At 41.5% G+C, this 24034-nt stretch overlaps 1 protein-coding gene across 6 annotated transcripts in view; it reads right to left on the reverse strand.

Moving 5' to 3' along the window:
• NTNG1 (netrin G1) overlaps nucleotides 1-18698 on the reverse strand; it is a 300251-nt gene extending 281553 nt beyond the window's left edge. For all 6 annotated transcript variants that reach the window (XM_089516562.1, XM_089516560.1, XM_089516559.1 and 3 more), the window contains exons 1-2: nucleotides 18041-18698; nucleotides 9293-10006 (exon numbers count right to left, since the gene is read on the reverse strand). In XM_089516562.1, the coding sequence (XP_089372688.1) occupies nucleotides 9293-9538 (246 nt within the window). In that variant the 5' untranslated portion in view covers nucleotides 9539-10006; nucleotides 18041-18698. The remainder of the gene's footprint in view (nucleotides 1-9292; nucleotides 10007-18040) is intronic.
• Between the last annotated feature and the right edge of the window lie 5336 nt (nucleotides 18699-24034).

Below are 24034 nucleotides of genomic sequence, written 5' to 3' on the forward strand. Positions count from 1 at the left end.
GTGAGCTTGGGCAAGTCACACTCTCTCAGCCTCCAAGGGAGGCAAGGGCAAGATAGGCTGGTTGTAAGTTATGACTTGAAGGTACACAATAATATCAAGAAACAACAACAAAGACTAAAGGTACCACATCCTGTCTGATCTTGGAAGCTAAGCAGGATCAGCTCTGGTTAGTACTTGGATGAGAGACCACCAATGGATACCAGGTGCTGTAGGCTATATTTCAGAGGAAGGAAATGGCAAAACCATCTCTTAGTATTCCTTTGCCTAAGAAAACCCTATGAAATTCATGGGGTCACCATAAGTCATGCACAGAGGGAAGGTTAGGGAAGGTCTGACCCCTACTGGCTTGAAATGATAGTGCTGGCTACAGGCCAATTTTAATTGGCTAAAATTAATTCATTCATTTTAAAAAGTAAATAACCCAAAGGTGCACATCATATAGTATCCATGGCAAGTTTCAAGTGGGTGGATGTCACCCACTTTAGGGCTCTGGTGGGAATTAACAGAAACATATTCTCCTTTTTATTATTGATAAATGCATTCAGTATTTTAGCAAGAGTACAAAAAAACTGAAAGTGTTTTTCAAAATTGCTTCTTTTTAAAGAAAAGAATTGGACTAATTCCTTAAGTGAAGAACTAACCTTAGTCACTCCTAGCCCTTTGCTCATTCATTGCTTCCAGTCCCTCAAAATATAAATGCAAATTATGCAGATGGAATATCTGTCACAGGTATGCTGATAAACTCATTGGACAGCACTTCCAACTGCATGGAAAAAATGATATGCATTCCTTCTTTCCAGCACACATTCTACCATACATCACATGAGATAACACATGTGCTGTTACATCCAAGGGCAGTCTGAAAGAGCCTGAAATACAAAATTGCACACACACACATCCTTCCAAAGACACCCACAGATCCAACGTAATAGCAGGAGGTAAGACTCTGGAACTGACTAAAAACAGCAGTAGTATTTTAGGATGCTAGAACAAGTAACAGTGGAGGAACCAGGGGAGCCTCCTTGGATGGGCATTCCACAGTATATGCCATGGCTGAAAAACCCTGTCTCCCTCATCTGTAGCAGCATTATCAAGGATGATAGAGGCAGGCACAGAAGCACTTCTAAAGATGACCTTAAAATGCAGGCAAGGTGATATGGGCAGATACTGTATATACTGGACTATAAGTCGACCTCATGTATAAGTTATGGGCAGATTTTGGGGCCAAAATTATGGATTTTGACTCATAGATAAGTCGAGACTAAAACTTAAGGCTGTTTAACAAAGGATGCAAAGGATGAAGCAAAGGGAAACAGTGCTAGAAAACATAGAAAATTCCAGCAGGCATAACCATTTGTGCTCATACTAAAGGCTTCATGGATGAGAGAATATAAAGGGGGTGTGAGTGCTTCTAGAACAGATGATACTCTTGCCTTTCACCAGGGAATGGTTCCTTTTTAAATAAGCATTAAAGTACAGTACAGTACTTACATTGACTCATGGATAAGTCGACACAAGTTTTTGGAGTCAATTTTTTGACTAAAATTTCTAGACTTATACATGAGTATATACAGTAAGTAAATTTTGTTGCTGTATGGTCACTCCTTACGAAGGAACACCTTCTTATGCAGAATCATAGAGCTGGAAGGGACCACAAGGGCCATCCAGTCAACCTCCCAGCCATGCAAGAAGACATCACTACCCTGACATTCTGTCACAGAATCATAGTTGGAAGAGACCTCAAAGGCCATCCAGTCCAACCCCCTGCCATGCAGGAATACACAATCAAAGCACTCTCAACAGATGGCCATCCAGCTTCTGTTTAAAAACTTCCAGAGAAGGAGACTCTGTCATACCCGAGGCAGTGCACCTAATTTTCCAACTGCTTTTATTGTTTAGGTCGACTCTATTTTCCTGTAATTTGAATCCATTGCTCTATGTCCTATTCTCTGGAGTAGCAGAAAACAAGCATGTTTCATCTTCAATATGATATCCTTTCAAATATCTAAACATGGCTATCATGAAACCTCTTAACCTTCTGATCCCAAGTTAAACATACCCAGCTCCCTAAAGTATTCTCCATAGGGCATAGTTTCAGACCTTTCATAATCTTGGTTGCCCTCCTCTGGACATGCTCCAGCTTGTCAATATCATTCTTGAATTGGGTTGCCTGGAAGTGTACACAATATTCCAGGGTCTGAAACAGGCAGGCCAAAAACCACAGTTTACAGCTGCAGTCGGGGTGTAGTGTTTAGATGATGCACGTCTGGAACACTGAGGGAAATTGTGCCAGATCCATCTCTTCGCCAAAGAACCAGGCCAAAAACAAACTCTAAAATACTGCTCCTTATGTCTGCCCAGTTCAAAACCTTGGTGGCAGCTCAGATTGGGGCAGGGTGGACCATGTTTTTTGGCCCATCTGTTTCAGGCCCAGACAAGGTCTGACCAAAACAGAATAGACTGGTATTATTACTTTCCTCATTCTGTACGCTATATTCCTATAGATGCAGCCTAGAATTGCATTGGCTTTTCTAGCTGCTGCATCACACTGTTGTGGTCTCCTAAGACTACTACATTCATGTACTCTTTTCAAGCCAGATGACACATATCCTATAGGTGAGCATTTCATTTTTTCTGTGTTAAGTGTTGTACTTTTCATTTCACACCCTGTCAGAATTCATTTTGTTAGTCTTGGCCCAGCCTATTTGGGCTGGATCCTTTTGAATTCTGATCATACTCTACAGCGGGGGTTCCCAACCTTTTTGACATGCAGAGCCCTTACTTCTATGGCAGAGCTCCTAAGAGGCCTACCCTATGTCTTACAAGTTAATGGTGTTTATATTCTTATTCTTTAATTTCATTCAATTTTTCTTTCTTTCATTTTCTTGGAGCAGCTGCAGAGTACCTGGGAAGTGCACATGGAGCACTAAGGACTCTTCAGAGCACAGGTTGGGAATCCCTGCCCTAGGAGAGCTAGCCCTCCTAATTTGCTATCATCTGCAAATTTGATAAGCATGCCCTCTATTCCATTATCCAAGTCCCTGTGGCACCCCACTAGTCACATCCTCTAACAACACTGTCTAACCTACATTTTACTAACTTTTTTGCAAGAATATAATGAGGGAACTTGTCAAAGGCTTTACTGAAATCAAGATATACTACTTTCACAGCATTTCCTTCATCTACCAAGTTTATTTAAAAATATAAGCTTTTTTAAAAAACACCTCTATTTAAAATTTATTTTAAAAATCTAAACTCTGTTTAATAAAGAATCTGGCATGAATTATTTTTGAGGACCCTTTTCTTTTTACTTTTAGTGATCATGGCACTCCTTTCTAAGTGCTTACAGGTTGTTTCATGATTTGCTCTAGAATCTTTCCTGGCATTGATGTCAGGCTGAGTAGACGGTAATTGTTTGTGTCCTCTCCCCCCCCCCCCCCCCACTTTTCAAGATGGAGACAACATTTGTCCTACTTCCAGGACTTCTCCTGTTTTCCAGGAGTTCTCAAAGATACGTCAGTGGCTCTGAGATTACTTCTGCCAGTTCTTTTAACACCCTTGGATATAGTTCATCTGGCTCTGGAGATTTGAATTCATCTAAAGTAGCTGGGAATCCCTGTCCTACTTCTTTACCTATTACGTACTGCATTGTGCCTGCATTGACCCCACTTGGGCTTCTTCTAGCTGCTCTTGAACACAGGGGGGAAAGAAGCAGCCTCAGAATGGAAGTGGATTATATTTGCCCGATGCCTTATTTACATAACTGATACTGACATGACAATCTTGTTCCCTCACCAGGATCAGCATCAGCCTCAAGATGGTTGTCTTCTATGATTAAAGAGTTCCGCCAATGGAGCAATAGCATTTACATTTCTATACCACTTCATATGAACTAAGCAGTCTCTAAGAAGTCCATAATGTGTAAGCTAATTGGCCCCAACAAGCTGGGTACTCATTTTACCAACCAGCAAAAGGATGGAAGGCTGAGTGAATCTTGCAGCCCTGGGATTGAATGCACAACCTTGTGGCTGCAATACTGGCTGCAGTACTGGCATTTAACCACTGCACCATCAAGGATCCAAGGAAAATTTTGGTTTATGCCCAGTCTTCACCAATCCTCCATGTCTGTGCACTAGAGAAAGTATATGAATAAAGTAGCAGCCGCTCTGAAACTGATATTGGTTACATATCAATTAGGAGGAATGGCCAGCTTGCCCTCTGGGGTCAACAATGTAGAGTTAATTGTTGTTGACCTTTTCATGTATTATATATATACACCGGTAAATGCTTTAAAATAGCTTCTTTGTGTACTAGACTAACCTAATCTTTCCTTGTAAAAATGAAACATCATGTTAATTAATTTTATTTGTAGCTACTGATATCACATCTTACATCCTATGCATAGTGGGAAGCATGTGCCAAGTGAGGGAACACATCCTACTAAAAGTGTAATTTTATTTATATTTACACTCTTTCCCAAATACTCAAGGCAGCTTCATAAAACTGTTAACAATCAGAAACATCAAAATATAACCCAAGCCGGGGGTGGGGGAGAGGACACAAACAATTGTCATTAAAAACCAGCCACAAACAAAGTTAATACAATGTTTAGAGATCCCAGAACCCTACCTTCATAAAAACACAAAAAGCTATTCACTACGATCAGTTTTTGGAAAGAAGGACGAGAAAAAGAAGGGAGAGGGGAGGGAGGAAAACCAGGTCCATATTCCAAAGAGAGTTCATAGGGAAAATGACAGGCATACAATCTGAACAGGTTATGCTCCCCTTTATAATAAATTACAAGCTAGCAACATTCTAAAAGTGATTTGTTTTCAATATCGCTGCTGCACTACTATATTGATTCGTTGTCCTGAACTATCTGTGCATATGCTATTAGAACAATTTCCACATGAATCTGTATTTTCATTTTGTATTTTGTTTACACACTAGTCTAATGAATGGAATCCAATGGTTTAATTATTTCAGGAAACATAATCATGGTATTGCTAACTACACCAGAGAGCCCTTTACTTCCCTGATATTTTAGCAATGCAAGCCTCCTTGTAATGAAAGGCATGCTGTACTGATGATGCTGAAAATCTCTAAGGACAGCGTTTAAAGTCCAACTCATAACATTATGCCAAAATTACATGCACAAAAGACATTTTAATAATCTTTGTTTCTTAATTTACTTTTGATTGGTGATGAAATCCATAGTGGCACTCAAAAGCTCACTTTTCTGCTGCCATCAGCACAGCTTCTCTGTAAGCTGTACAAATGTACCCGACTTCCTCCACTGGTAGGCTCCTTCAAGCCTTCTACATAACCTCTCCAGGAGTGGTAAAAATTGGTTACAGATAATTCCAGGATAATATTACCACTTCTAAGTCATTCAGACATTTCACTGCACCGTGACAGCTAGCCTTGCTTAAGTCCTAACATCCAACCTTCTCATGCGTTTGTCACTCTTTCAGCTTTCAAACCCCAGTTGTTTATTGTGAATTACAAGTAAGCTCTAGCAACTTGTAAGTAGCCATTCTACTTTTTCTACCACCCTGTTTGTATTCTTAACCCTCACAGTCCTTTCTCCATTGCTCTACCTAGCCACATAGTGCTCTGAAAACAAACAAACAAACAAACAAACAAACAAACAAACAAACAATGCATGAAAGGTGCACAAATATTCAGATAAGTCTATAAAACTGTAAATAGCTGAACGTCTGCCTCCTTGGGTATGAACCTATCCAGAATCTGTTACCTTCAGCACAGGCTCTATTGCATGACCCACCAGTCTGGTCGAAAACACACTGCAGGAATAATCCAAGACCACTTTAACTGCCCTGGCTCAATGCTAGGGAATTCTGTAAACTGTAGTTTTGTGAGACATTGAGCATTCTCTCTCAGAAAGCTCTGGTGCCACAATAAACTACAATTCTCAAGATTCCCTAGCACTGAGCCAAGGCAGTTAAAGCGGTCTCACACTGGATTATTTCTTCAGTGTGTTTTGTAGCTAAATTAGGTTGGTGAATACAAGAGACAGGGTTTCCTTTACAGCATCGCCTAGACTGTGGAACTCCCCTTTACAAGGGAAGGGAGAGTGGTTTTCTCCTTGCTGTGCTCTCTCACATGCAGATTATTCTCTATGACTTACTGGTTTTTAAAACTGGCTTTTAGCATTGTTGTAAACTGTTTGCAAATATGTTATATATTTGAATAAAATGATACATTGCTTTGGAAGCTCTGGTGGAAAGAAAGTGACAATACATACTTTTAATAAGTAGTAATAAATAATAGTTGCAGCACCCTACAAGTAGAGATGCTGATGAGAGTCTTCCCATCAAATCTGTTAAGGGTCATAATCCACTGTGGCTACTGAATCTTTGCAGCATGATTTTGAAGGGGCCCACAAAAGTGTTATATTGTTGTATTCAGCCCCCTACTATCTTCAGCATCATTTCTTTCATCATTCTAAAAAGGCAAGGAGAAAAATGGATGAGCCTCCTCTCAAGCAAACTTTTGTCACACTCACATAGACCCCGGATTGTCACATCTTTTTTGGATCTCTAGCTTCCATCACACATTCAAGTTTTCTAACAGAACCGTAGACAAGAAATTGCATCCCTTGAACATTTTAGCATACAAGGCATCAAATCAGACAGGCTCTGTACTTTGGTTATCCACTTTTAGAGTTGTGTTGACTTGTATTTCTTTCTGACTGTGCATCTGGTAAAGCAGAAGGCAGTTCATAAAAGTTTGAGTCAAATAAACTTGTTAGTTTCTCTGCATTGTTTGGATGTTATAGGATTTGCTATATGGCCAACATGGCTACCCCTAGATGTTTGTTAGTTTCTCTGCAGTTCTACTTGCAAGGGACTTGAATGGTTATACAGTCAAACACTTTTTTTGGTGCTGGGGCGGGGGAGGTTTGCCTGTCTTCTGAAAAAGCAAACAGACATAAATGTTATCAAGTCATGCTGCCAGTTGATAATCTACCATGCAGGCCTACATGTACCTCTCAGACTGCATAAACATTTACCATAGGTTTAAACCAGTTGTTTCCTGGATTTTCATTGGTGGAATGGGTAGCCAGTTCAGCCCAATAAACCTCTGGCTATTGAACTCTGCAGAATCAATTGGGGATGGATGGCCTGAGGGCAGGGAACCGTCTTATTAAAAAGTTTGTATGTACAGCGCTGTGTAAATTTACAGTGCTATATAAATAAAGCTTGATGATGATGATGATGATGATGACGGCTGGATAGATGAATGGATGGTATGCAAGTCCCATACTGATCTCAGTCCTCAGCAAGCCAGTACCCTATACTCATTCTGAAGCCCTTGAGAAATCTATTCGAACTGAAATAGGGAGCAGCTACAGAAAATGAAGAGACACAGCCAAACATGAGGCTGTCAGATCATTTATTTAATATTCTTATGCATCTTGTATATTAAATATTCTATATATTTAAAAGACTGTGATCATCCCCTCTCTTGGTTCTGTCTGAGCCATATCTCATACTTTTAAACTGTTTGCAGTCTTTGGTGAATGCATCCCTCTGATATCTTCTTCATGCAAATGAAGACAGAAAAGAGTACTGCAAGCAAAGGCCAAAGGTTGCACAACCTGCACACTCTAGAGCACCTGTATTGATTTCTGAATAGGCAACTGTGAGAATCAAAGAGTTGAGTTATCTCAGTACATTATCTATTATGTTCCAGTTCATTCTTATGAAATGGGTTACTAAAATAAATTTTGGCTTTTTGAAGCCTCTGCTCCTAGAGACCTCACAAAAGATGACCTGACAATGGTCCGTCCAGTCAGTTGCCAAGTGATCCCAAGATACCCAGGATAGAACCTAAGACTTTTGTGTTTGCAAAGTATGGGTTCCATCACTGAAATGGGCCTCCTTCAGATATCTCAGCTTTTTAACAGGTGGAACATTCTTTGTAAAAGTCCCTTTATGCTATGATCTATACATAGTGTATCAGATCATCCCGTGTCCTTCCTAGTATGGTATCTACTAGGAAGTTCCCATGCCCAAGTTCAAATGCACTGAAGGAAAGCTGCACTTTTACGCAGTTCTTACTCATATAAACAGTGCTTGCACCTTAAGTGAGCAACTCTACTGTCAGCATATGTGCACAGGTTGAGACAGAATCCACACATACAGCAAACAGGCAAACATTGCAAAAATCAAGAAAGCTGAACATGACAGCATTCAGTGTTTGGAAACATGTCTTTTTATATTCTGCTTCTTTCCCCTAATTTTGTCCTAAGGTTCTACATATACCACCAAAGTTTACATTACAACCACATAAGATCAAGCATTGTGACTAATCTGAATACCGCAGGTGCATGTTTTTATCAGAATAAATATTCATTTGCATAAATATGGCAAATACTAAACGACAGCTATAATGTTCAGTGTTCCTAAATTGTGAAATATGTTTAGAAACTGTGAGATTTAATAGAAAATCAACATGAACGCCCCGCCCCCTCTTTTCACTTTACCTGCTGGCATCCTAGTCTTTAAGGCATTACTGTTGTCAAAATTTTTGACTTAGACTCCAACACTAAATCACTTCTTGGAATGTCAACTCTTAAGTCTCATGTATATGGTATGGTAGCATTTTTGTGCATTTCTATACATCAGCAGTAGATTATTCATTTCATAGCAGAGAAATACATCTGCCATACTTGAACTTTAACAAGATATACTTTGTGTTCATTTAGTGACAAGAAAAAAGAACAATACCTACAGAAGCACATATTAATGGCTTTACAAATTAAACGAAATATTACCCTAAAAGCAACTCTGCAAAGGTTTACTCCTAAGCAGCCTATGGTGACAGAGGATTTGTCCAAGACACTCAGTCTCAAAGAAGTTAATCTTTTTATATGAATATAAGGACATCCTTATATCTATCCATCTCATTTGTACTGTAAACCAAATCAAGAGGTGAGCCTGAGTCTACCCAAAATGTTCTATTTGTGAAATAATATAGCCTCCACTCAAAGAAAGCAGTTGGAAGTTTTGCCATTGATATCATCCAGGTCTAAACAAAGACAATGCTGAATGATTACTTAACTCCACTCTTCAGCTTAAAAAGCTCTGATGCTTCCTATCTGCCAGAAGCTTTTTAGATCTACACTATACAATGTCATGCATCTTTTACTTGAAGCTTAAAATACTGGCCTTGATCCACAAGCTGAAGGTAGGGATATGCACTTTTTCTTGCTGAGGAAACTATCCTCTATGTCATAATATAGCATAGGGATGGTGGTTCTTACCATTCCGCAGAAAGTCTCTGGTGGATTTCCACATGTTATGTTAGGCGGATCCAGATTTACTTTCACATATTGCATCATATCTATGGCTTCTGGCTGACAGGCTGTGTAATCCCAAATCTTCCCTTCATCTGTGTAAATCTGAGTCTTACACACATCATAATGTCCCCACACCGAAGGATAGTGTTGTATCACTGATGAGACAGTAACCCAAAGGGCATGAAGTGACAAGAATCTTGAGAAATACATATCTAAATCCTTGACAGATGCCTTGATAGCTATAACTGGTCGATATCTAGGTGCAGTCTATATTATACATATATGTACAGAGGAGGCTGAATTTGTTGTAATACGTGTTCCAGACCAGAAGATAAGAGCAAGATAATGACAGTTGTTTGTTTTTAATTTAAAGTTGGAAACTTTGGTGGAAGCCTAGCATATTGAAAAGATGTTGTTCAGAGCAATCAGAAGGATGTCTGCTGCCTTCAAATGTGTTTCAGGACTTTTTAGCACAAAAGTAAACTACGTCGAAAAGCAGGCAATAACTCAGCAATGTTTCGAGTCCTCAGTGGTGTTGCCAGTAATCCTGAGCAATCCTCCCTTTACTCAACTCATGAGGGATGGCTGGATAAAGTGATAAATCAGTTGGTGGAGCAAAACGATGAGTGTCCATAGCCTCTCTGCCATCAATCATCTTTTCCTTCTGGCACCAGCACCCTTTTAGAAACAATAAAAGTAAGAGTTATTGTCCAGGATCAATGCATTAGAAAATATATGATACGTTGACATTTCAAGAAGCTTGATACAATACAAGGTAAATTGGAATAATCTGGATAACCTTTACTGGAGGTGCTTTGCTGGAATGAAGAAAGTACCAGAATCACTCATTGCCAAAATTGTTTTGACATAAAAGATTTGACTCCTCTCTAACAAAGACAGACAGAATTTTTTCTGCAAGTTCTTGGGTTTTCCCTTCCCTCCTTTTTATTTCCTACAAAAATATTCTTTTCATCTTGGCAAAACCCAGGAGCGAGCAACAGCACTTAAAACAATTCTCATATTTCATAATCAGATCAGGGATAGAAACCCCAACCCAACAAAGGTGGTGGATCTTTTATTACAATGACAAAGGACTAACAACAACTTGTGTGTTTTTCATCTTTTGCAAAGAAGACCTCAGAGAGCTCAAAATGTCTAGTACACATCTTAGCTTTTGTTAGCTTAATAAGAGAGATATTATGAGCACACTTCTGTCTCTTTGGATTTTTTCTCATTAGTACTGGAAGAGCTCTGCTTCTTTTGTTTAATTGTGTTTGATGACAAAGATAACAGTTGGCTCATTTGCAGCTTATAATAATAATTCCCCTCTATAGATGCCTTCTGTATTATTATTATTATTATTATTATTATTATTATGTCATCAATTTCCATAAAGGAAACCATCCTCTCAAATCCCATCTCCACTCAGTGAAGCAGGTCATAAAATACTATACTGTAAATTATTTAAAAGCCACATCTGGAAATTAAAAAGAAATTTTACACAGGGTGTTGCCACATTTACAAGTTATTTACATGACAGAGATGGCTATCTGACAGCCTAAGGGGTCAACGTATCCCCTAAGCCATTTTTTAAAAAATTTCTCAGTACTCTACAGGATTTTGATTTTCACTAAAAGGGCTGCCCACTATTTTCTTCATAAGGATAAGGAAAAGGTGTTTTCAAGCTTGAGGATGCTGAAAGAAATATTTCCTCCATTTGTGCCATATCTTGTCTGAATTTTGAATGTCATGCATAGAAGTGTGTATCTATGTACGACACTCAAGCTGGTAAACTCCTCAAAGGTAGATCATGCCAGAAAAATTACAGATCCTACTATTTTCTGAGCACATCTGATTTCTCTAATTCACAAGTCAAATGTTGGGAGAACACTGTGGCCCCTGGGTTACAGAGCCTGGCTACAAATGGTCTAGGCTATGGCCCTAATGAAATAATACAGTAAAAAGCATTTACCCCTGTCTTTTTTGCTTTAGTAATTTTACCTGAGTGACAGGGCTGGCTTATCAAACGTCAAGGGAACAAGGTACTGATTCTTTCCAAAAAACATCTGCAAGATGGAGAGTACAACTCTAAATCCATATTTAAACAATCAGCTTTTTGTTAAACTGGCATCTAATACCACTGACCATTTGTTGCCTTTGTAAGTATCCACACGGAAGCAGTTCTGCTGCTTCGCAATCCTTCTTACCTCACTTTGCTCATTTAAAGTTTAACTTTCTAAAAAGTTATATTATTTTCACAATGTTACATATCTAAAAAGAATATATCATTTTAGCAATTTCGGCAGTATTACAGTTCTTTCCAAAACACCCACTTTCAAGGAAAGAGAACCTGGTCTTCAAAGCAATTTTGTAAACAAGTTCCTTCTATCCAAATAAGGAGCTGTCTTGAAACTGAACTTAGCTACAGACACTATGCAGTGCCAACAGATGGCTGAATTGTGTTTCCATAGCAAATTACAATAATTGCCTTATGGATGCAAGTGCAATTTCCTATTATATTCATTTTATAAAATGCTATCGTACAGCTGTTACATGCAATGCACTGTATTAGAAACCATGTTGGCTAGTTGAATTTGCTTTTAGCAATCAGCTGCACAACATGAGGACTTCAATTGTAACTTTGTTCCAGACAAAGAAACATTTTTAAACAAAATCTGTACTGTCTTTTAAATTACACAAATTTGTCTAAGATCTTGCTTCTTTTTTTTAACATAATTTGTCTTCTCTGACCATCCCCAAATTAGTTTATAAATTAATTCAATTATGTTGCCACAGTATTTGATTCATTCCAAATCTACTGTTTTACAGGTTCCTGTGGATTATTGCACATTTTTGAAGAAGAAGTGAAATAATTTTAAAATTGTAATTTAGACGTGAATTCTAATTGAAGAAGTAATCCCTTAGAAATATCATTTGAGAAATAGATCACATTTACACTTAAACCAAAAAGCTGTACATAAGGCAGAGATTAAGGAGTGGCCTTTATCAATAAATGGCAATGTTGCTGTAATATGTGATAGTGAAAATAAGCCTTTTATTTGTAGAACAACTTGCTCTTGAACAAATATGTATTTAAACAGGCTATGCCTAAAACAACTGGAGATTACCTTCTTTCCTCCCCCCTTTTCCCGCTTTCTTTCTTTTCATCAAGTTATCAACAGAAACAAACTGCAATGAACAATGCAGAAGAGTGAGAGACTAAATGCAGCCCTGGCAGCTATCTCTCTATTTGTTGGGCTCTACCATTTCAACTGCATAATGAATTCTCATTAAAGCAAGTTAGAGCCATAATAGTGGTCATTACCTAGAATTATAGACTATCGCATTGATCGAACTCAGTATGCTGAGAATGGAAAGTTGTGACAATCATGCAGGTGATTTAAGCATCAGACAGATGCCAGAACATGCGACTGGCATGCTTGACAAGAAGCGGCCAATTATAGCTTAAATTTCTGGCACCTGTCCAGTATGTGATTAATAGTTTTCCATTACATTTCAGACATATTATTAATGTATTAAAAATGTCATGCTTTGGCAAGAGCTAACGCAGCATAGCTTAGCTAGTTGGCAGTATCTCATTATTAATGATTTCTCATTGACACAGGGGTTGATATTGACTGGAGATCATATGCTAAGGGTCACGGGGTTTTGGTAACGGCATCGTGAGAGCCACATATCTGTGGAGGAGAGGGGAAGAAGAGTCACTTGTGAAATCCAGATCTTAATTATCCAAGAACAAAATGAAGTAATCTTTTTAAATGTACCCAAGACCTTGAAAATAACTACTTCAAACCTAAAGAGATTTCTACTGAACTGAACGTTACTTCAGCTTCATTCAAGTCAAATTCACTCAACAACTGAGTGTTTCTATGATTACAAACTTTCTGAACTTAAATATCTGCAATCTAAAGAGGTTTGAAATATAAGAGCAATAGGAGGTAGGTTTGCCTCACTATAATTTTTCTTCTATTGATATTTGATCCAACACAGTAAGTGTTAATAAAAGACATGTGGCTGGGTTTTTTTTTTTTTAATTCCTTCTGACTTTATAACCTCTGCTTACCATCTGATCATGCAATCTGTTGTGTTAACCTGAATTGATCCACAGAATTTCACAAGCAGAAACTGATGCCTCCACCGATGAAGGGAAAGGTGACTGCAACCCGCTGGGGCTGGGGGGAAAGGAATGGATTATGCTAACTAAATTCAACAGAGCTGTGACACATGGCATGCTAGAGCTGTCCTTTGTTAAGAGTAGCTCATTACTCCCAAGGTATTTTGAGCCTTGAATTGTCCACATGAGCCCTATCCTCCACAAACAAACAAAGCAAAAAAACAGGAGGCATTCCCTCTCTAGAGAACTAAACTCACACACACAGATTGAGAGAGAGAAATGATCAACATTTTGCTGGGGCTGCTTCACAGAGCTTGGAAAAATTCAACCCAATTTGTAAAGCACAGGTCATAGAGCTTATACCTAAACAGCCCCCCATCCATGCACTGCTTGTGACTGTTATTTAGTATACTCCAAAAATACAAATCACAAACTAACTAAATAAATAAATACCAAAACCCTCTAGTCATATAAATATATTCATGAGAAGCGATTTCTTTTTACGTTTATGCAATGACGGCTGTCCAGCCTCACACGCTGCCTTCATTATGCATACCAAATCTGATACCCCAAAAGTGTATCCTAGCTCTAATTAATTATGATAAAAGACAACTGCCAACACTGATTAGCATTTGCTGGCAAACGTAGCTTCATGTAACGGGTTTGATCACTATGAATAGCTCTTTCCTTCCCTCCCACATTCAGAACAATCATGTTCTCATTATTTTTTTCTTTTAAAAATATATATCCTGTCACCCATGTTCTGTCAGGAGAATTTTCCAGGTGAGGACTGCATCTTACAGACCTGAATCTGAAGAAATAAAAACATAAACATAAAGCCTCAAATGCAAATGTTGGATATATTTACTTGGAAATAAGTTCCAGTGTTACATATTTTGTGTCCTTAGGTTTCCAGGTCTTTTGTTATACTGCCACATGCACCTCCAAGAGAATTTCATCTTCTGCCTTTGTCTGTTAACATGTTTGCTTAACACACATCCATATATATATATATATACACACACACACACGCCCACCCATATATGAACATGGAAATCAATAAAATGGATTGGTGATCAGCAATTTCAGAATATATTTTATGTTGTCCTCGTACAAATTTTATGCTATCCTCTACAAATTATTTTTCTTTTGAAACCCTTCTTCACAGTTTAGTTTTGTGTTCTTAAAGACAAACCAGAATGTGTGACAATAAAACAAATCTACTTCTCCCAGCCCATGACTCTAGAAACTGGATGTGCTAAAATATACAAATCTCCACATTTAAAACCAGCTCAGAGCTTTAAAAAATTCAGTCTGTTTTGCAACTACATGGGAGCACATATATAATAGGCTTTGTATTTTATTCCCTTGGAGGTAGATCAGAGGTGGTAAACGCCAATTTTCCACTGTGCCCCACCATGCCAGAAACCTGATATATGGGAAATGTCTGCATTTAACACCAACCTATTGCTTTTCATAAATGCTAAATCAGCTGCTAAACAAGCGGAAATAAGACTATATGAATAATAGGGTATTTACTTTATGCCTTCATATCTAAAAGGTAGTAATATCCATTTTGGAGAAGAGGAAATGGAACTACAAGATTTTGGTAGCAACTACCAAAGTATTTTAAGAATGGCAGTAAAAAAAATCGACTGTTTTTAATTCTTCCTATGAAAAGGTGTAGAGCATCTCTTCAGGAAGATACAAGGGACATTGAAATTCTAACCTGTAGTAAGAGGAAGAAAGGCAATGAAGTTTTACTATGGAAAACAAGCCTACTAAGGCCATAGCTGGCTGTTTCATGCCTCTTTTTCCTGCAGCATTTATGTGGAAAACATTACAACTCATACCACATCATCAGAATTCAAGAGAGCAAAAATGAATCACATGCTTTGATTTGAAAGCAATATTATTTGTAACTGTTGGATGCACATACTACAATAATCCACTTCAGTTGAAAGAGCCTGTCTCTTTCTTTAAGTAGCTTGTATAGAAATTCATTTATTTTGCAAAGGTAAAGTGTGGCATTCAGATGCCATTCAGCTATTTATGGAAACTGCATAACATAAGGAAAATTGTTGGAAAGGAACCACAAACTCTGGCAGCATTCCTTTGCATGATGGTACATTGTAACAGCCTTACTCATGAGTAAATCTCTGCAGAAGATCATTCCCTGTGTCATTTCTTTCCATTTTTCTATCTGTTAAATGCCTAGCTTGCTTTTGTTAAACCATTTCTGCACCTTGCATCATGAATTTGATGGCACTCTTGAGTGAAATGAAGGTGTGACTATTAGGTAAGGAATGAATATCACTCTCTTATTATGAACCACTGGCCTTAAATGGCTTCCTTCAACTTATTTCTAGAAAACCATCTATGAAAAAGATATTTAGACATATCTAAATATAAACTCAGCTGAAACTAAGCTGAAGGAGGTTTCCTCCCAGGGAAATGGGTTCAGGATTACACACCGAATTTCTCTTTTCAAACATATCCCAAATATAAGCCAACAAAATTATATCTGTTGTCTGTCAAAAAAATATGCAGTGCATTTTTATTAATTTCCCTGTTTTCATATATTTTGAAAATGGACAGCTGACAATGAAAGAATGAAAGATTAATATGGGGAGTCCGGTAAAGCCAGCGTAAGGCCAGAACACCCCCTTTACAGCAATACGATCTAGATCTATACAGAGTTTAAACCTGTATCTATTGATTACAACTTTTCCTCACGGTTCACTTATCATCTTATGTTTTTAGTATTTGGGGCGCGTGAGAGTGGATTCATTTTTCACCAATATCTCCAACCAAATGAGAGGAACCACCTCCTATTTCAGAGCTGAATAAAGGAAATGTTAAAGATAGGGTAACACTAGTCTTTTGTTTTTATAGTTTGTAGTATACCACCCACACCCACCAGCAGAAAAATCGATCTATGTATAAATCTATTGGAAATGTAGTTGGGTTTGAAATGAACCCTTGATGTAGCAGTTCCAGCTCAGTTCCACTCGAGGTTTTTCAGACTTGGCCAACATGTTGCCTTTTCTCACAGCCTGTCACCCCAGTTAACATTTGACATTTAGGGGGGGAAAAGATCTAAAGTTGAGTCTAATCTTTTTGTTTTGTTTTTACTGTTAATCAAAGTGGGGTTTCTCTTGTCTTTCCACATAGCGACTTAAATGCTAAGCTGCTCAGAAGCTCCATCTCAGTAGGACTGAAGGTTTCCATATGAACCAGAACTGAACCAGCTGGTTCAGAGTTGATGTTGGGTGCATCTCCTCTCCAGCTCCTTCAGTGCCTTATTAGAAGTAAAAGTGCCTGACTCCCCCATTATACATATATATAGAATCCTAGAGTTGGAAGAGACCACAAGGGCCATCCAAGTCCAACCCCATTCTGCCATGCAGGAAATCTCAATCAAAGCATCCCTGACAGATAGCCATCTTAAAGACCTCCAAGGAAGGAGTGTGTTCCACTGTCAAACAGCCCTTACTGTCAAGAAGTTCCTCCTAATGTTGAGGTGGAATCTCTTTTCCTGCATTTTGCATCCATTGCTCCGGGTCCTAGTCTCTGGAGCAGCTGAAAACAAGCTCAATATGACATCCCTTCAAGTATTTAAACAGGGCTGTCCTATCACCTCTTAACTTTCTCTTCTCCAGGCTAAACATCCCCAGCAACCTTAGTCGTTCCTCATAGGGCATGGCTTCCAGACCATATGGGTTATAATACCAGATCAAACCCCAGCTGCTATAACAGCAAAGACTTTGAAGGGGGAAAAAAGCTCTGGCACTCTTTCTTCCTCCTCCTCCTCCTGGCCAAGGTAAGTAGAGCCTGCAAGTTGCAATCGCCTTCCGCCCCTGGCAGTCTGGAGATGGACGCTAGAGGGCGCAGTCTCTATTTGTATCTTAAGTCCGGTCTCCTCCAGTCCTTTCCCCTCCCTGGCTAAAACCTCTTCATTGGTTATTGAGGGCGGAGGGGGAGAGAAGAGAAGCAGAGCAAGAAGACATGCAGCAATAATAATATTAATTACGATAATAAAAATTCACCATCATCTCGGAAGATGCTCCGTCTCCGAAGAGGGCAGTGGCGATGGCAAAGGATGGCCAGATAAGGCGAGTGGCGGATCCGTCTCCCGAGTCCTTGCTCTCGGGTTTTGTTTCGAGGGATCCTTGTCAAGCCACGCCACTTCGCAACCCGTCCATCCCTTTCGCCCATTTCCAACCCCGAAAGGAAGACCCACTTTCCTTCCTGCTGGAATGAGGAGGTCCAGACTGGAGAGATAACCCGGTCTGGCCCCGCTCTGTGGCTCAAGGCTATGGAATTCTGGGAGTTGGAGTTTGTTGTGGGGCCCAGAGCGGAGCGAAGACACTTAGAGCGGTACCAAACCGGGTTATTTCTCCAATCTGGATGTAGCCCAAGTCCCAACCTCCCTAAAGAAGCGGGTCCTGGGATGCCAAGTTTCTCCGATGGGGCTCTCCAGAATCCTCCTCATCCCAGTTGTTGTTGTTGTGGGAAACTTGTCCCCTCCTGGCCCTGAGCAACTCGAAAGAGGGAGCGGAGAGAGGAATACTCACCATCCTTCCGCCTCGGGGCCAAGAAGAAGCAGAACTAGGAGCAGGAGTAGGAGTAGCCAAGGCAGCCCCCTCGAAGCCTGGGGAGCTGTTTGGCTGGAGAGCTGAGGAAAAGTCGGGAAGGGGCTCCACTTTTAGTGTTCCAGACCAGGGACCCAAAGTTGTGTCAGCGGCGTCGCCGGGGTCGGAGTCTTGGGCGCTGTCCCTTCGGAAAGAAGCCCAGCTTGGCCGGGGCCACCTCCCGGCCAGCCCCCCGCCCTCAGCCCCCGGGTCCTGCTCCGACGGAGGAGACGTTCCCAGTAGTTCGTTCTCCCGCCCCTCGGCCTCACTTCCCGGCGTCCAACTTTTGGCGGGAGGGCGCTGGCCGGAGGCCCCCCGGAGCCCGCCGAGGCTGGAGGCGGCCAGGGGCCGAGGGAGGCTGCTGGGTGGGGGGGCTGTGGAGCTGGGGGGGCTGCTCTTCTTGCGGCGTGGGTGACCCCAAGGGCGAGGGGCGTCGCAGGTGGAGGTGTTGCGACGGGACCCCCCCAGCTTTCATGGTATCCCCCCTCCTCCGACCCAGAGCCTGGGAAGGGGCATCAAGGAGAGGGAGGGGGTCCTCGCTGGTGGGGCTGCCTGGGCACAGAAGCCCCCTCAGGGCCAGGCGGAGGAGGGAGAGGGCCAGCAGGGGAAAAAGAAAGACAGAACGACAGAGAGAGAGAGAGAGAGAGAGAGAGAGAGAGAGAGAGGAGAGCAGTCGACTGCCCCAGCCCCCTCCCCACTTCTCCTCCCTCCCTTCCTTTCTTCTTCTTCTTCCTTCCTCCCCTTCTTCCTCTCCTCCTTCAGTGCTGCCTCTTCTCCTCGGGCTGCAAACTTCCCGGCCAAAGGCGCAACGCAAGAAAGGAGGAAGAGGTGGCACCACCGGCTCCGACGTCCCCCTGGAAAGCAGCCCTCCTCCTCCTCCTCCTCCTCCTCCTCTCCCGCAACTGCCGGCAAGTCAAGAGGAGCTGCTGCTGCTGCTGCTGCTGCTGCTGCTGCTGCTGGCAAACCTTATACAGGACCACCTTCCAGACTCCCAGCCCTCCCCGCGGTCCTAAAGCCTCCCACTTCTTCCATTCTTCTTGGCTGCCTCCGTCTCTTCCTCCGGGTCCCGGCCCTTGGAGACTCCATCTCAGCCACTTACGATCCTCGATTGGTCACCTCCTCCATCTCAGCCTTCTTCTGCCCAGGAGTGGCCTCCATTCGGGAGCATTTTCCAGGACGTGGCCTCCATCTCAATCTTCTGTCCAGGAGGAATCCCCAAATGTCTTCCATTCTGATCATTTGCCAACACATTTCTTCCATTTCAGCCATCTGTTCAGGAGGAATCCCCAAGTGTCCTCCATTCTGAGCATTTTCCAAGACATGTCCTCCATTTCAGCCTTCTGTCCAGGAGGAATCCCCAAGTATCCTCCATTTTAAGCATAACTAAGAAGCATGGATTTTATATTTCTATATGAGTTCTTTTTAGATTTTATGTGGTCACACCCTCCATTTTCCTTTGAATGTCCTACATTTTGCTTCTCCTTTGCAGTGAGCTCACCCTGCCTCAAAATGCGGCACCAAAATAACCCAAATTGCCTCTGAAGGGGCCTGGAGACTCTCATTCTTTGGGCTGTCAGTGCCACAGACACTCAAAACCAGGGCTTGGTAGTAGTGGTTCATGGCTTGGAGTTGTGGCCACTCAGTAAATGTGAGACACCCCACCAGGCACCTAGTTATTAGACCTGATAGACTGGTCTTGCTGACAAACATGGCTTTCCGGCCTTGGAAACCCCCTCATCCAAGGTATCTCCCACTTACTACTTATTATCCCTTTAGCTGAGGGAGGTGAAGATATTTTTTACCCCCCTGGTCTAATGGGAGAGGATGGGGGTTGTTTTTGTGCCCCTTCAAGTCACTATGGCAACCCTAAGGTTGTCCTGTCACTGGTTTTTTGGGGGGCTGAGAGTGTGTGACTTGCCCAAGGTCACCCAGTGGGTTTCCATTGCCGAGCTGGGATTTGAACTCTGGTTTCTCAGAGTTGTCCACTCCACTCAAACTACTGCACTGCACTGGCTCTCTATTATTTCCTACTAGTGGTCTGTCTGCTAGCTAGAGGCAGCTGCCTCAGGCCTTGGAGTTCCAGATTCCCTTACTGCCCCGTTGCCACTACCGCAGCCAGCCATTGTGTTGCCAGTACCTCAGACTCCCTTCTCTCTGACCACTGCCTCACCTCACACTGTGGGGCAGAGATAGAATCATACAATCCTAGAGTTGGAAGAGACCCCAAGGGCCATTCAGTCCAACCCCATTCTGCCATGCAGGAACTCTCAATCAAAGCATCCCTGACAGATGGCCATCCAGCCTCTGCTTAAAGACCTCCAAAGAAGGAGAGTCCACTACACTCCAAGGAAGGAGTGTGTTCCACTGTCAAACAGCCCTTTACTGTCAGGAAGTTCCTCCTAATGTTGAGGTGGAATCTCTTTTCCTGCAGCTTGCATCCATTGTTCTGGGTCCTAGTCTCTGGAGCAGCAGAAAACACGCTTGCTCCCTCCTCAATATGACATTCCTTCAAATATTTAAACAGGGTTATCATATCGCCTCTTAACCTTCTCTTCTCCAGGCTAAACATCCCCAGCTCCCTAAGACGTTCCTCATAGGGCATGGTTTCCAGACCCTTCACCATTTTAGTCTCCCTCTGAGAGGCAGCATTATGCTGGGTGCAGGGGCACCCCTTGTTTCACTTCACCTTGTGGCCTTCCTTTTGCTTTATCTCATGAACTGGTGTTGCTCGATCTTGGGCTCTCTTCCCACTTCTTTGCTGCTCAAGGTCAAGGGGAAGGAATTTCAGCGTGAGAACTGTGGCTTTATTTATTTATTTACTGGATTTATGCCCCACTTTTCTCCTGAGATGGGAGCCAATAAGGTGGCTTCTAGCAATTTAGAATCAGGTCAAAATTAAAACCTTATTTTACAATAGTGAAGAATTAAATAACAGCCATGAAACAGCCATGACCGTGGGCAAGTCACATGCTTTCAGCCTCCAGGGAAGGCCATGACAGACCTCCTCTGAACAAACCTTGCTGAGGAAACCCCATGTTAGAGTCACAGAATTGGAAGAGACTTCAAGGGCCATCCAGTCCAACCCCCATGCCATGCAGGAACTCACAATTGAAGCACAAATATATTTGCCTTAAAGGTAAAGGTAAAGGTATTCCCTGTTGACAAGGTTGTCAAGCCGTGTCCAACCATAGGGGCTGTGCTCATCTCCATTACTAAGCTGAAGAGCCAGCATTGTCAGAGACTACTCTGATCGTGTGGCCAGCATGACTGCACAGAATGTTGTTTACCTTCTCACTGATGTGGTACCTATTTATCTACTTGCATTTGCATGCTTTCAAACTGCTAGGTTGGTAAAAGCTGGGACTAGTGACAGGAGGTCATCCCATCATGCAGCACTTGGGCCTCTAACTGCCAACCTTCTGATCTTCTGATCGCCAGAAATGGCATCTTAACCATTTGAGCCACCATATCCCCTATATTTGCCTTAGGGTCGCCATAAGTTGGAAATGACTTGAAGGCACATGACACACTCACACATCATTTAAAAAAAAGTTGAAAAGGTTAAAAATGCATTTCAAACATAATTAATAATACAAGGTTTTAAAAACAAAATAAAATGTCTGGAGCCTTGAAATGAAGATGTATGTGCAATGCATACATGCCTACTACTGTGTGGTGCTAGCTGTGGAAGAATCTGCTATGGAATGGCTGCCATAGAGATTTGCCAGGGAGTCTGCCTTGTGTATTCCTCTCCCCTTCATCCCTCTCTCACTGGGGATTATACCTTCAGCCCTGTTTTGTTGTTGTGCACCTTCAAGTCGTTTTGGACTTATGGCGACCCTAAGGCAAACCTATCACAGGATTTTCTTGGCAAGATTTGTTCAGATTTGCCTTTGCTTTGCTCTGAAACTGAAAGTGCGACTTGCCCAACATAGTGTTTAAGACAAAAATTGGTCCATGGTTTATGTTTAAATTTCTAGTATTCCTAGTAGTTACAATTCACACAAATATTTTAGTGACCCTAAAAAGGGTATTATATAACTCTGAATTTTATTAAATTTGAACAGCAAAATTAAGGCTCCTTTGTCAATGGTCTCAGTCTGTTAAGAGAACACTGAAAATAGAAGCAATGCTTTGAAAAAGACTGGAACAATGCTTTCTGTTTCATCCAGGAAATCAAGGTAGTTCAGTGTATGTGCACCTTTCTCACACACATTTTACTCTTAGTTCTGCAGGGCTTGCTCAAGACATTTTGCTATCTATGGCATAGTAGAAAAAATTCTTCTCCATTCCACATATGGAACTAGACTGGACAGCTTGTCAAGCATTTCTTTGTGGATGACCACCCATAGCCTTAAACTGAATACCAAAAAAAATTGAGATATTTGTGTTTCAGCCTGGCTGTGCAGAAGGCCCTCTTTCATGCCTTCCCGTGCATTTGCAGGGTTGCAGCTGGATCCTTGAAACCCTGCTGGATGGTGGTTTGTCCCTGCCCCGCTTTATCAGGGTGACAGTAAAGACATGTAATTTCCATCACTTGAACATCTGTAGCATCCATAGCTTCTTGACCATTGAGACTGTCCATATGCTTGCCCACGCTTTGGTTATGTCACGCCTGGATTATTGTAATAACCAACTGGCGGTTTTGCCTTCTTGCTCTCTTTTCCCTCTGGTCTTAATTCAGAACGGTGCCATCTGGGTTGTTTGAAATCTCTTTAATTATTCAAATGTTTCTTTCCCCCCATAGATCTCTTCACTGGCCAGGGCCCATTTCAAACTTTTAGTTCTTGTATTTAGGGCTCTGCACTCTAATCTCCCTCAGTACCTGGCAGCTCAGCTAGCATGATATGTACCACAGAGGAATTTAAGCATCACAGACAAAGGATTATTGTTTATTCCACCGACATGCCCAGGTCTGTCAAGGTTGTGAGCCTTTCAAGTTCTGGCTCCACATTTGTGGAATGGTTTCCCTTTGGGCTCATCCATTTTCATAAGGGATTGAGGACCCTCCTCTTTGATATACTGGACTAAGCTGCCAAGCTGTTGCTGAGGTTGCTGGGTGGATAGTGGCTGGGGGGAAGTTGGGAGGTTTTATGTACATTTATCGTATAATGTTTTATTGTCTTTGTCTCTGGTTGTATGTGTTTGATGTAAATGTTTATGTTTGATTGGATGTGCTGGAAGCTGAACCTTTCTCTAATACAGACAAATGGAGAACATCTCCCCACCACAGCCAGGGTCACTGGTCAGGCAGGTTGGGCAAGGGGTGGCACACACAGCTAGTGCTCCACAAGAAAGAAATGGCTCCTGGGTTTTTGAGGGATGGTTCAGTGCTGTCCCCTAGAATCTCCTTCTGCAAATAGTGTAAGGATAAGGCCAACCCTGCCGATCATGGTTTTATATGGCATGATTAGCTTTCCGAGGCCACAGTCTGCTTTATACAGTCTTGTTTTCATCTGTCTACAGAAGTAGTCTGTGTAGCCCACAATTAATTGGGCTCAAGTTAATCACTCTAAAGTCCCAATAGATCCACTGGGAGAGACTTAAGCACAAGCCTAACACTTTCATTAAAATCAAAGGCATGTCAAAATGTTTCACTTTGCTTCTGTCATGCCATATGCTCACATCGTCGCTAATCAGTTCAGCTAAGCCAATGGATCTCTAAACCTCCCTGACTATGTGCACAGGATGTGAATTTAGGGGAGCAAGCTCCATTGAAATCATTGGAACTTATATTGGAGTAAGTATGCATAGGATTTTATTAAATGCCTGAACAGTGTCACAGTGAGCATTTAACAAAAAAAATTGCTGCCACAGAAACAGAGACTGCATCCCAGCCAAAGTTAAAACATTTCTAAGTCCTATTGATTTCACATACTCACACTTAACCGTTGTTGAAATCAGTGGGTCTTAAAAGTGCTTTATATGTGCTGCATG

The sequence above is a fragment of the Sceloporus occidentalis genome, unplaced genomic scaffold, assembly GCF_023333645.1.
Source record: "Sceloporus occidentalis isolate IW3139 unplaced genomic scaffold, rSceOcc1.0.p SCAF_3, whole genome shotgun sequence".
Classification (NCBI taxonomy): Eukaryota; Metazoa; Chordata; class Lepidosauria; order Squamata; family Phrynosomatidae; genus Sceloporus; species Sceloporus occidentalis.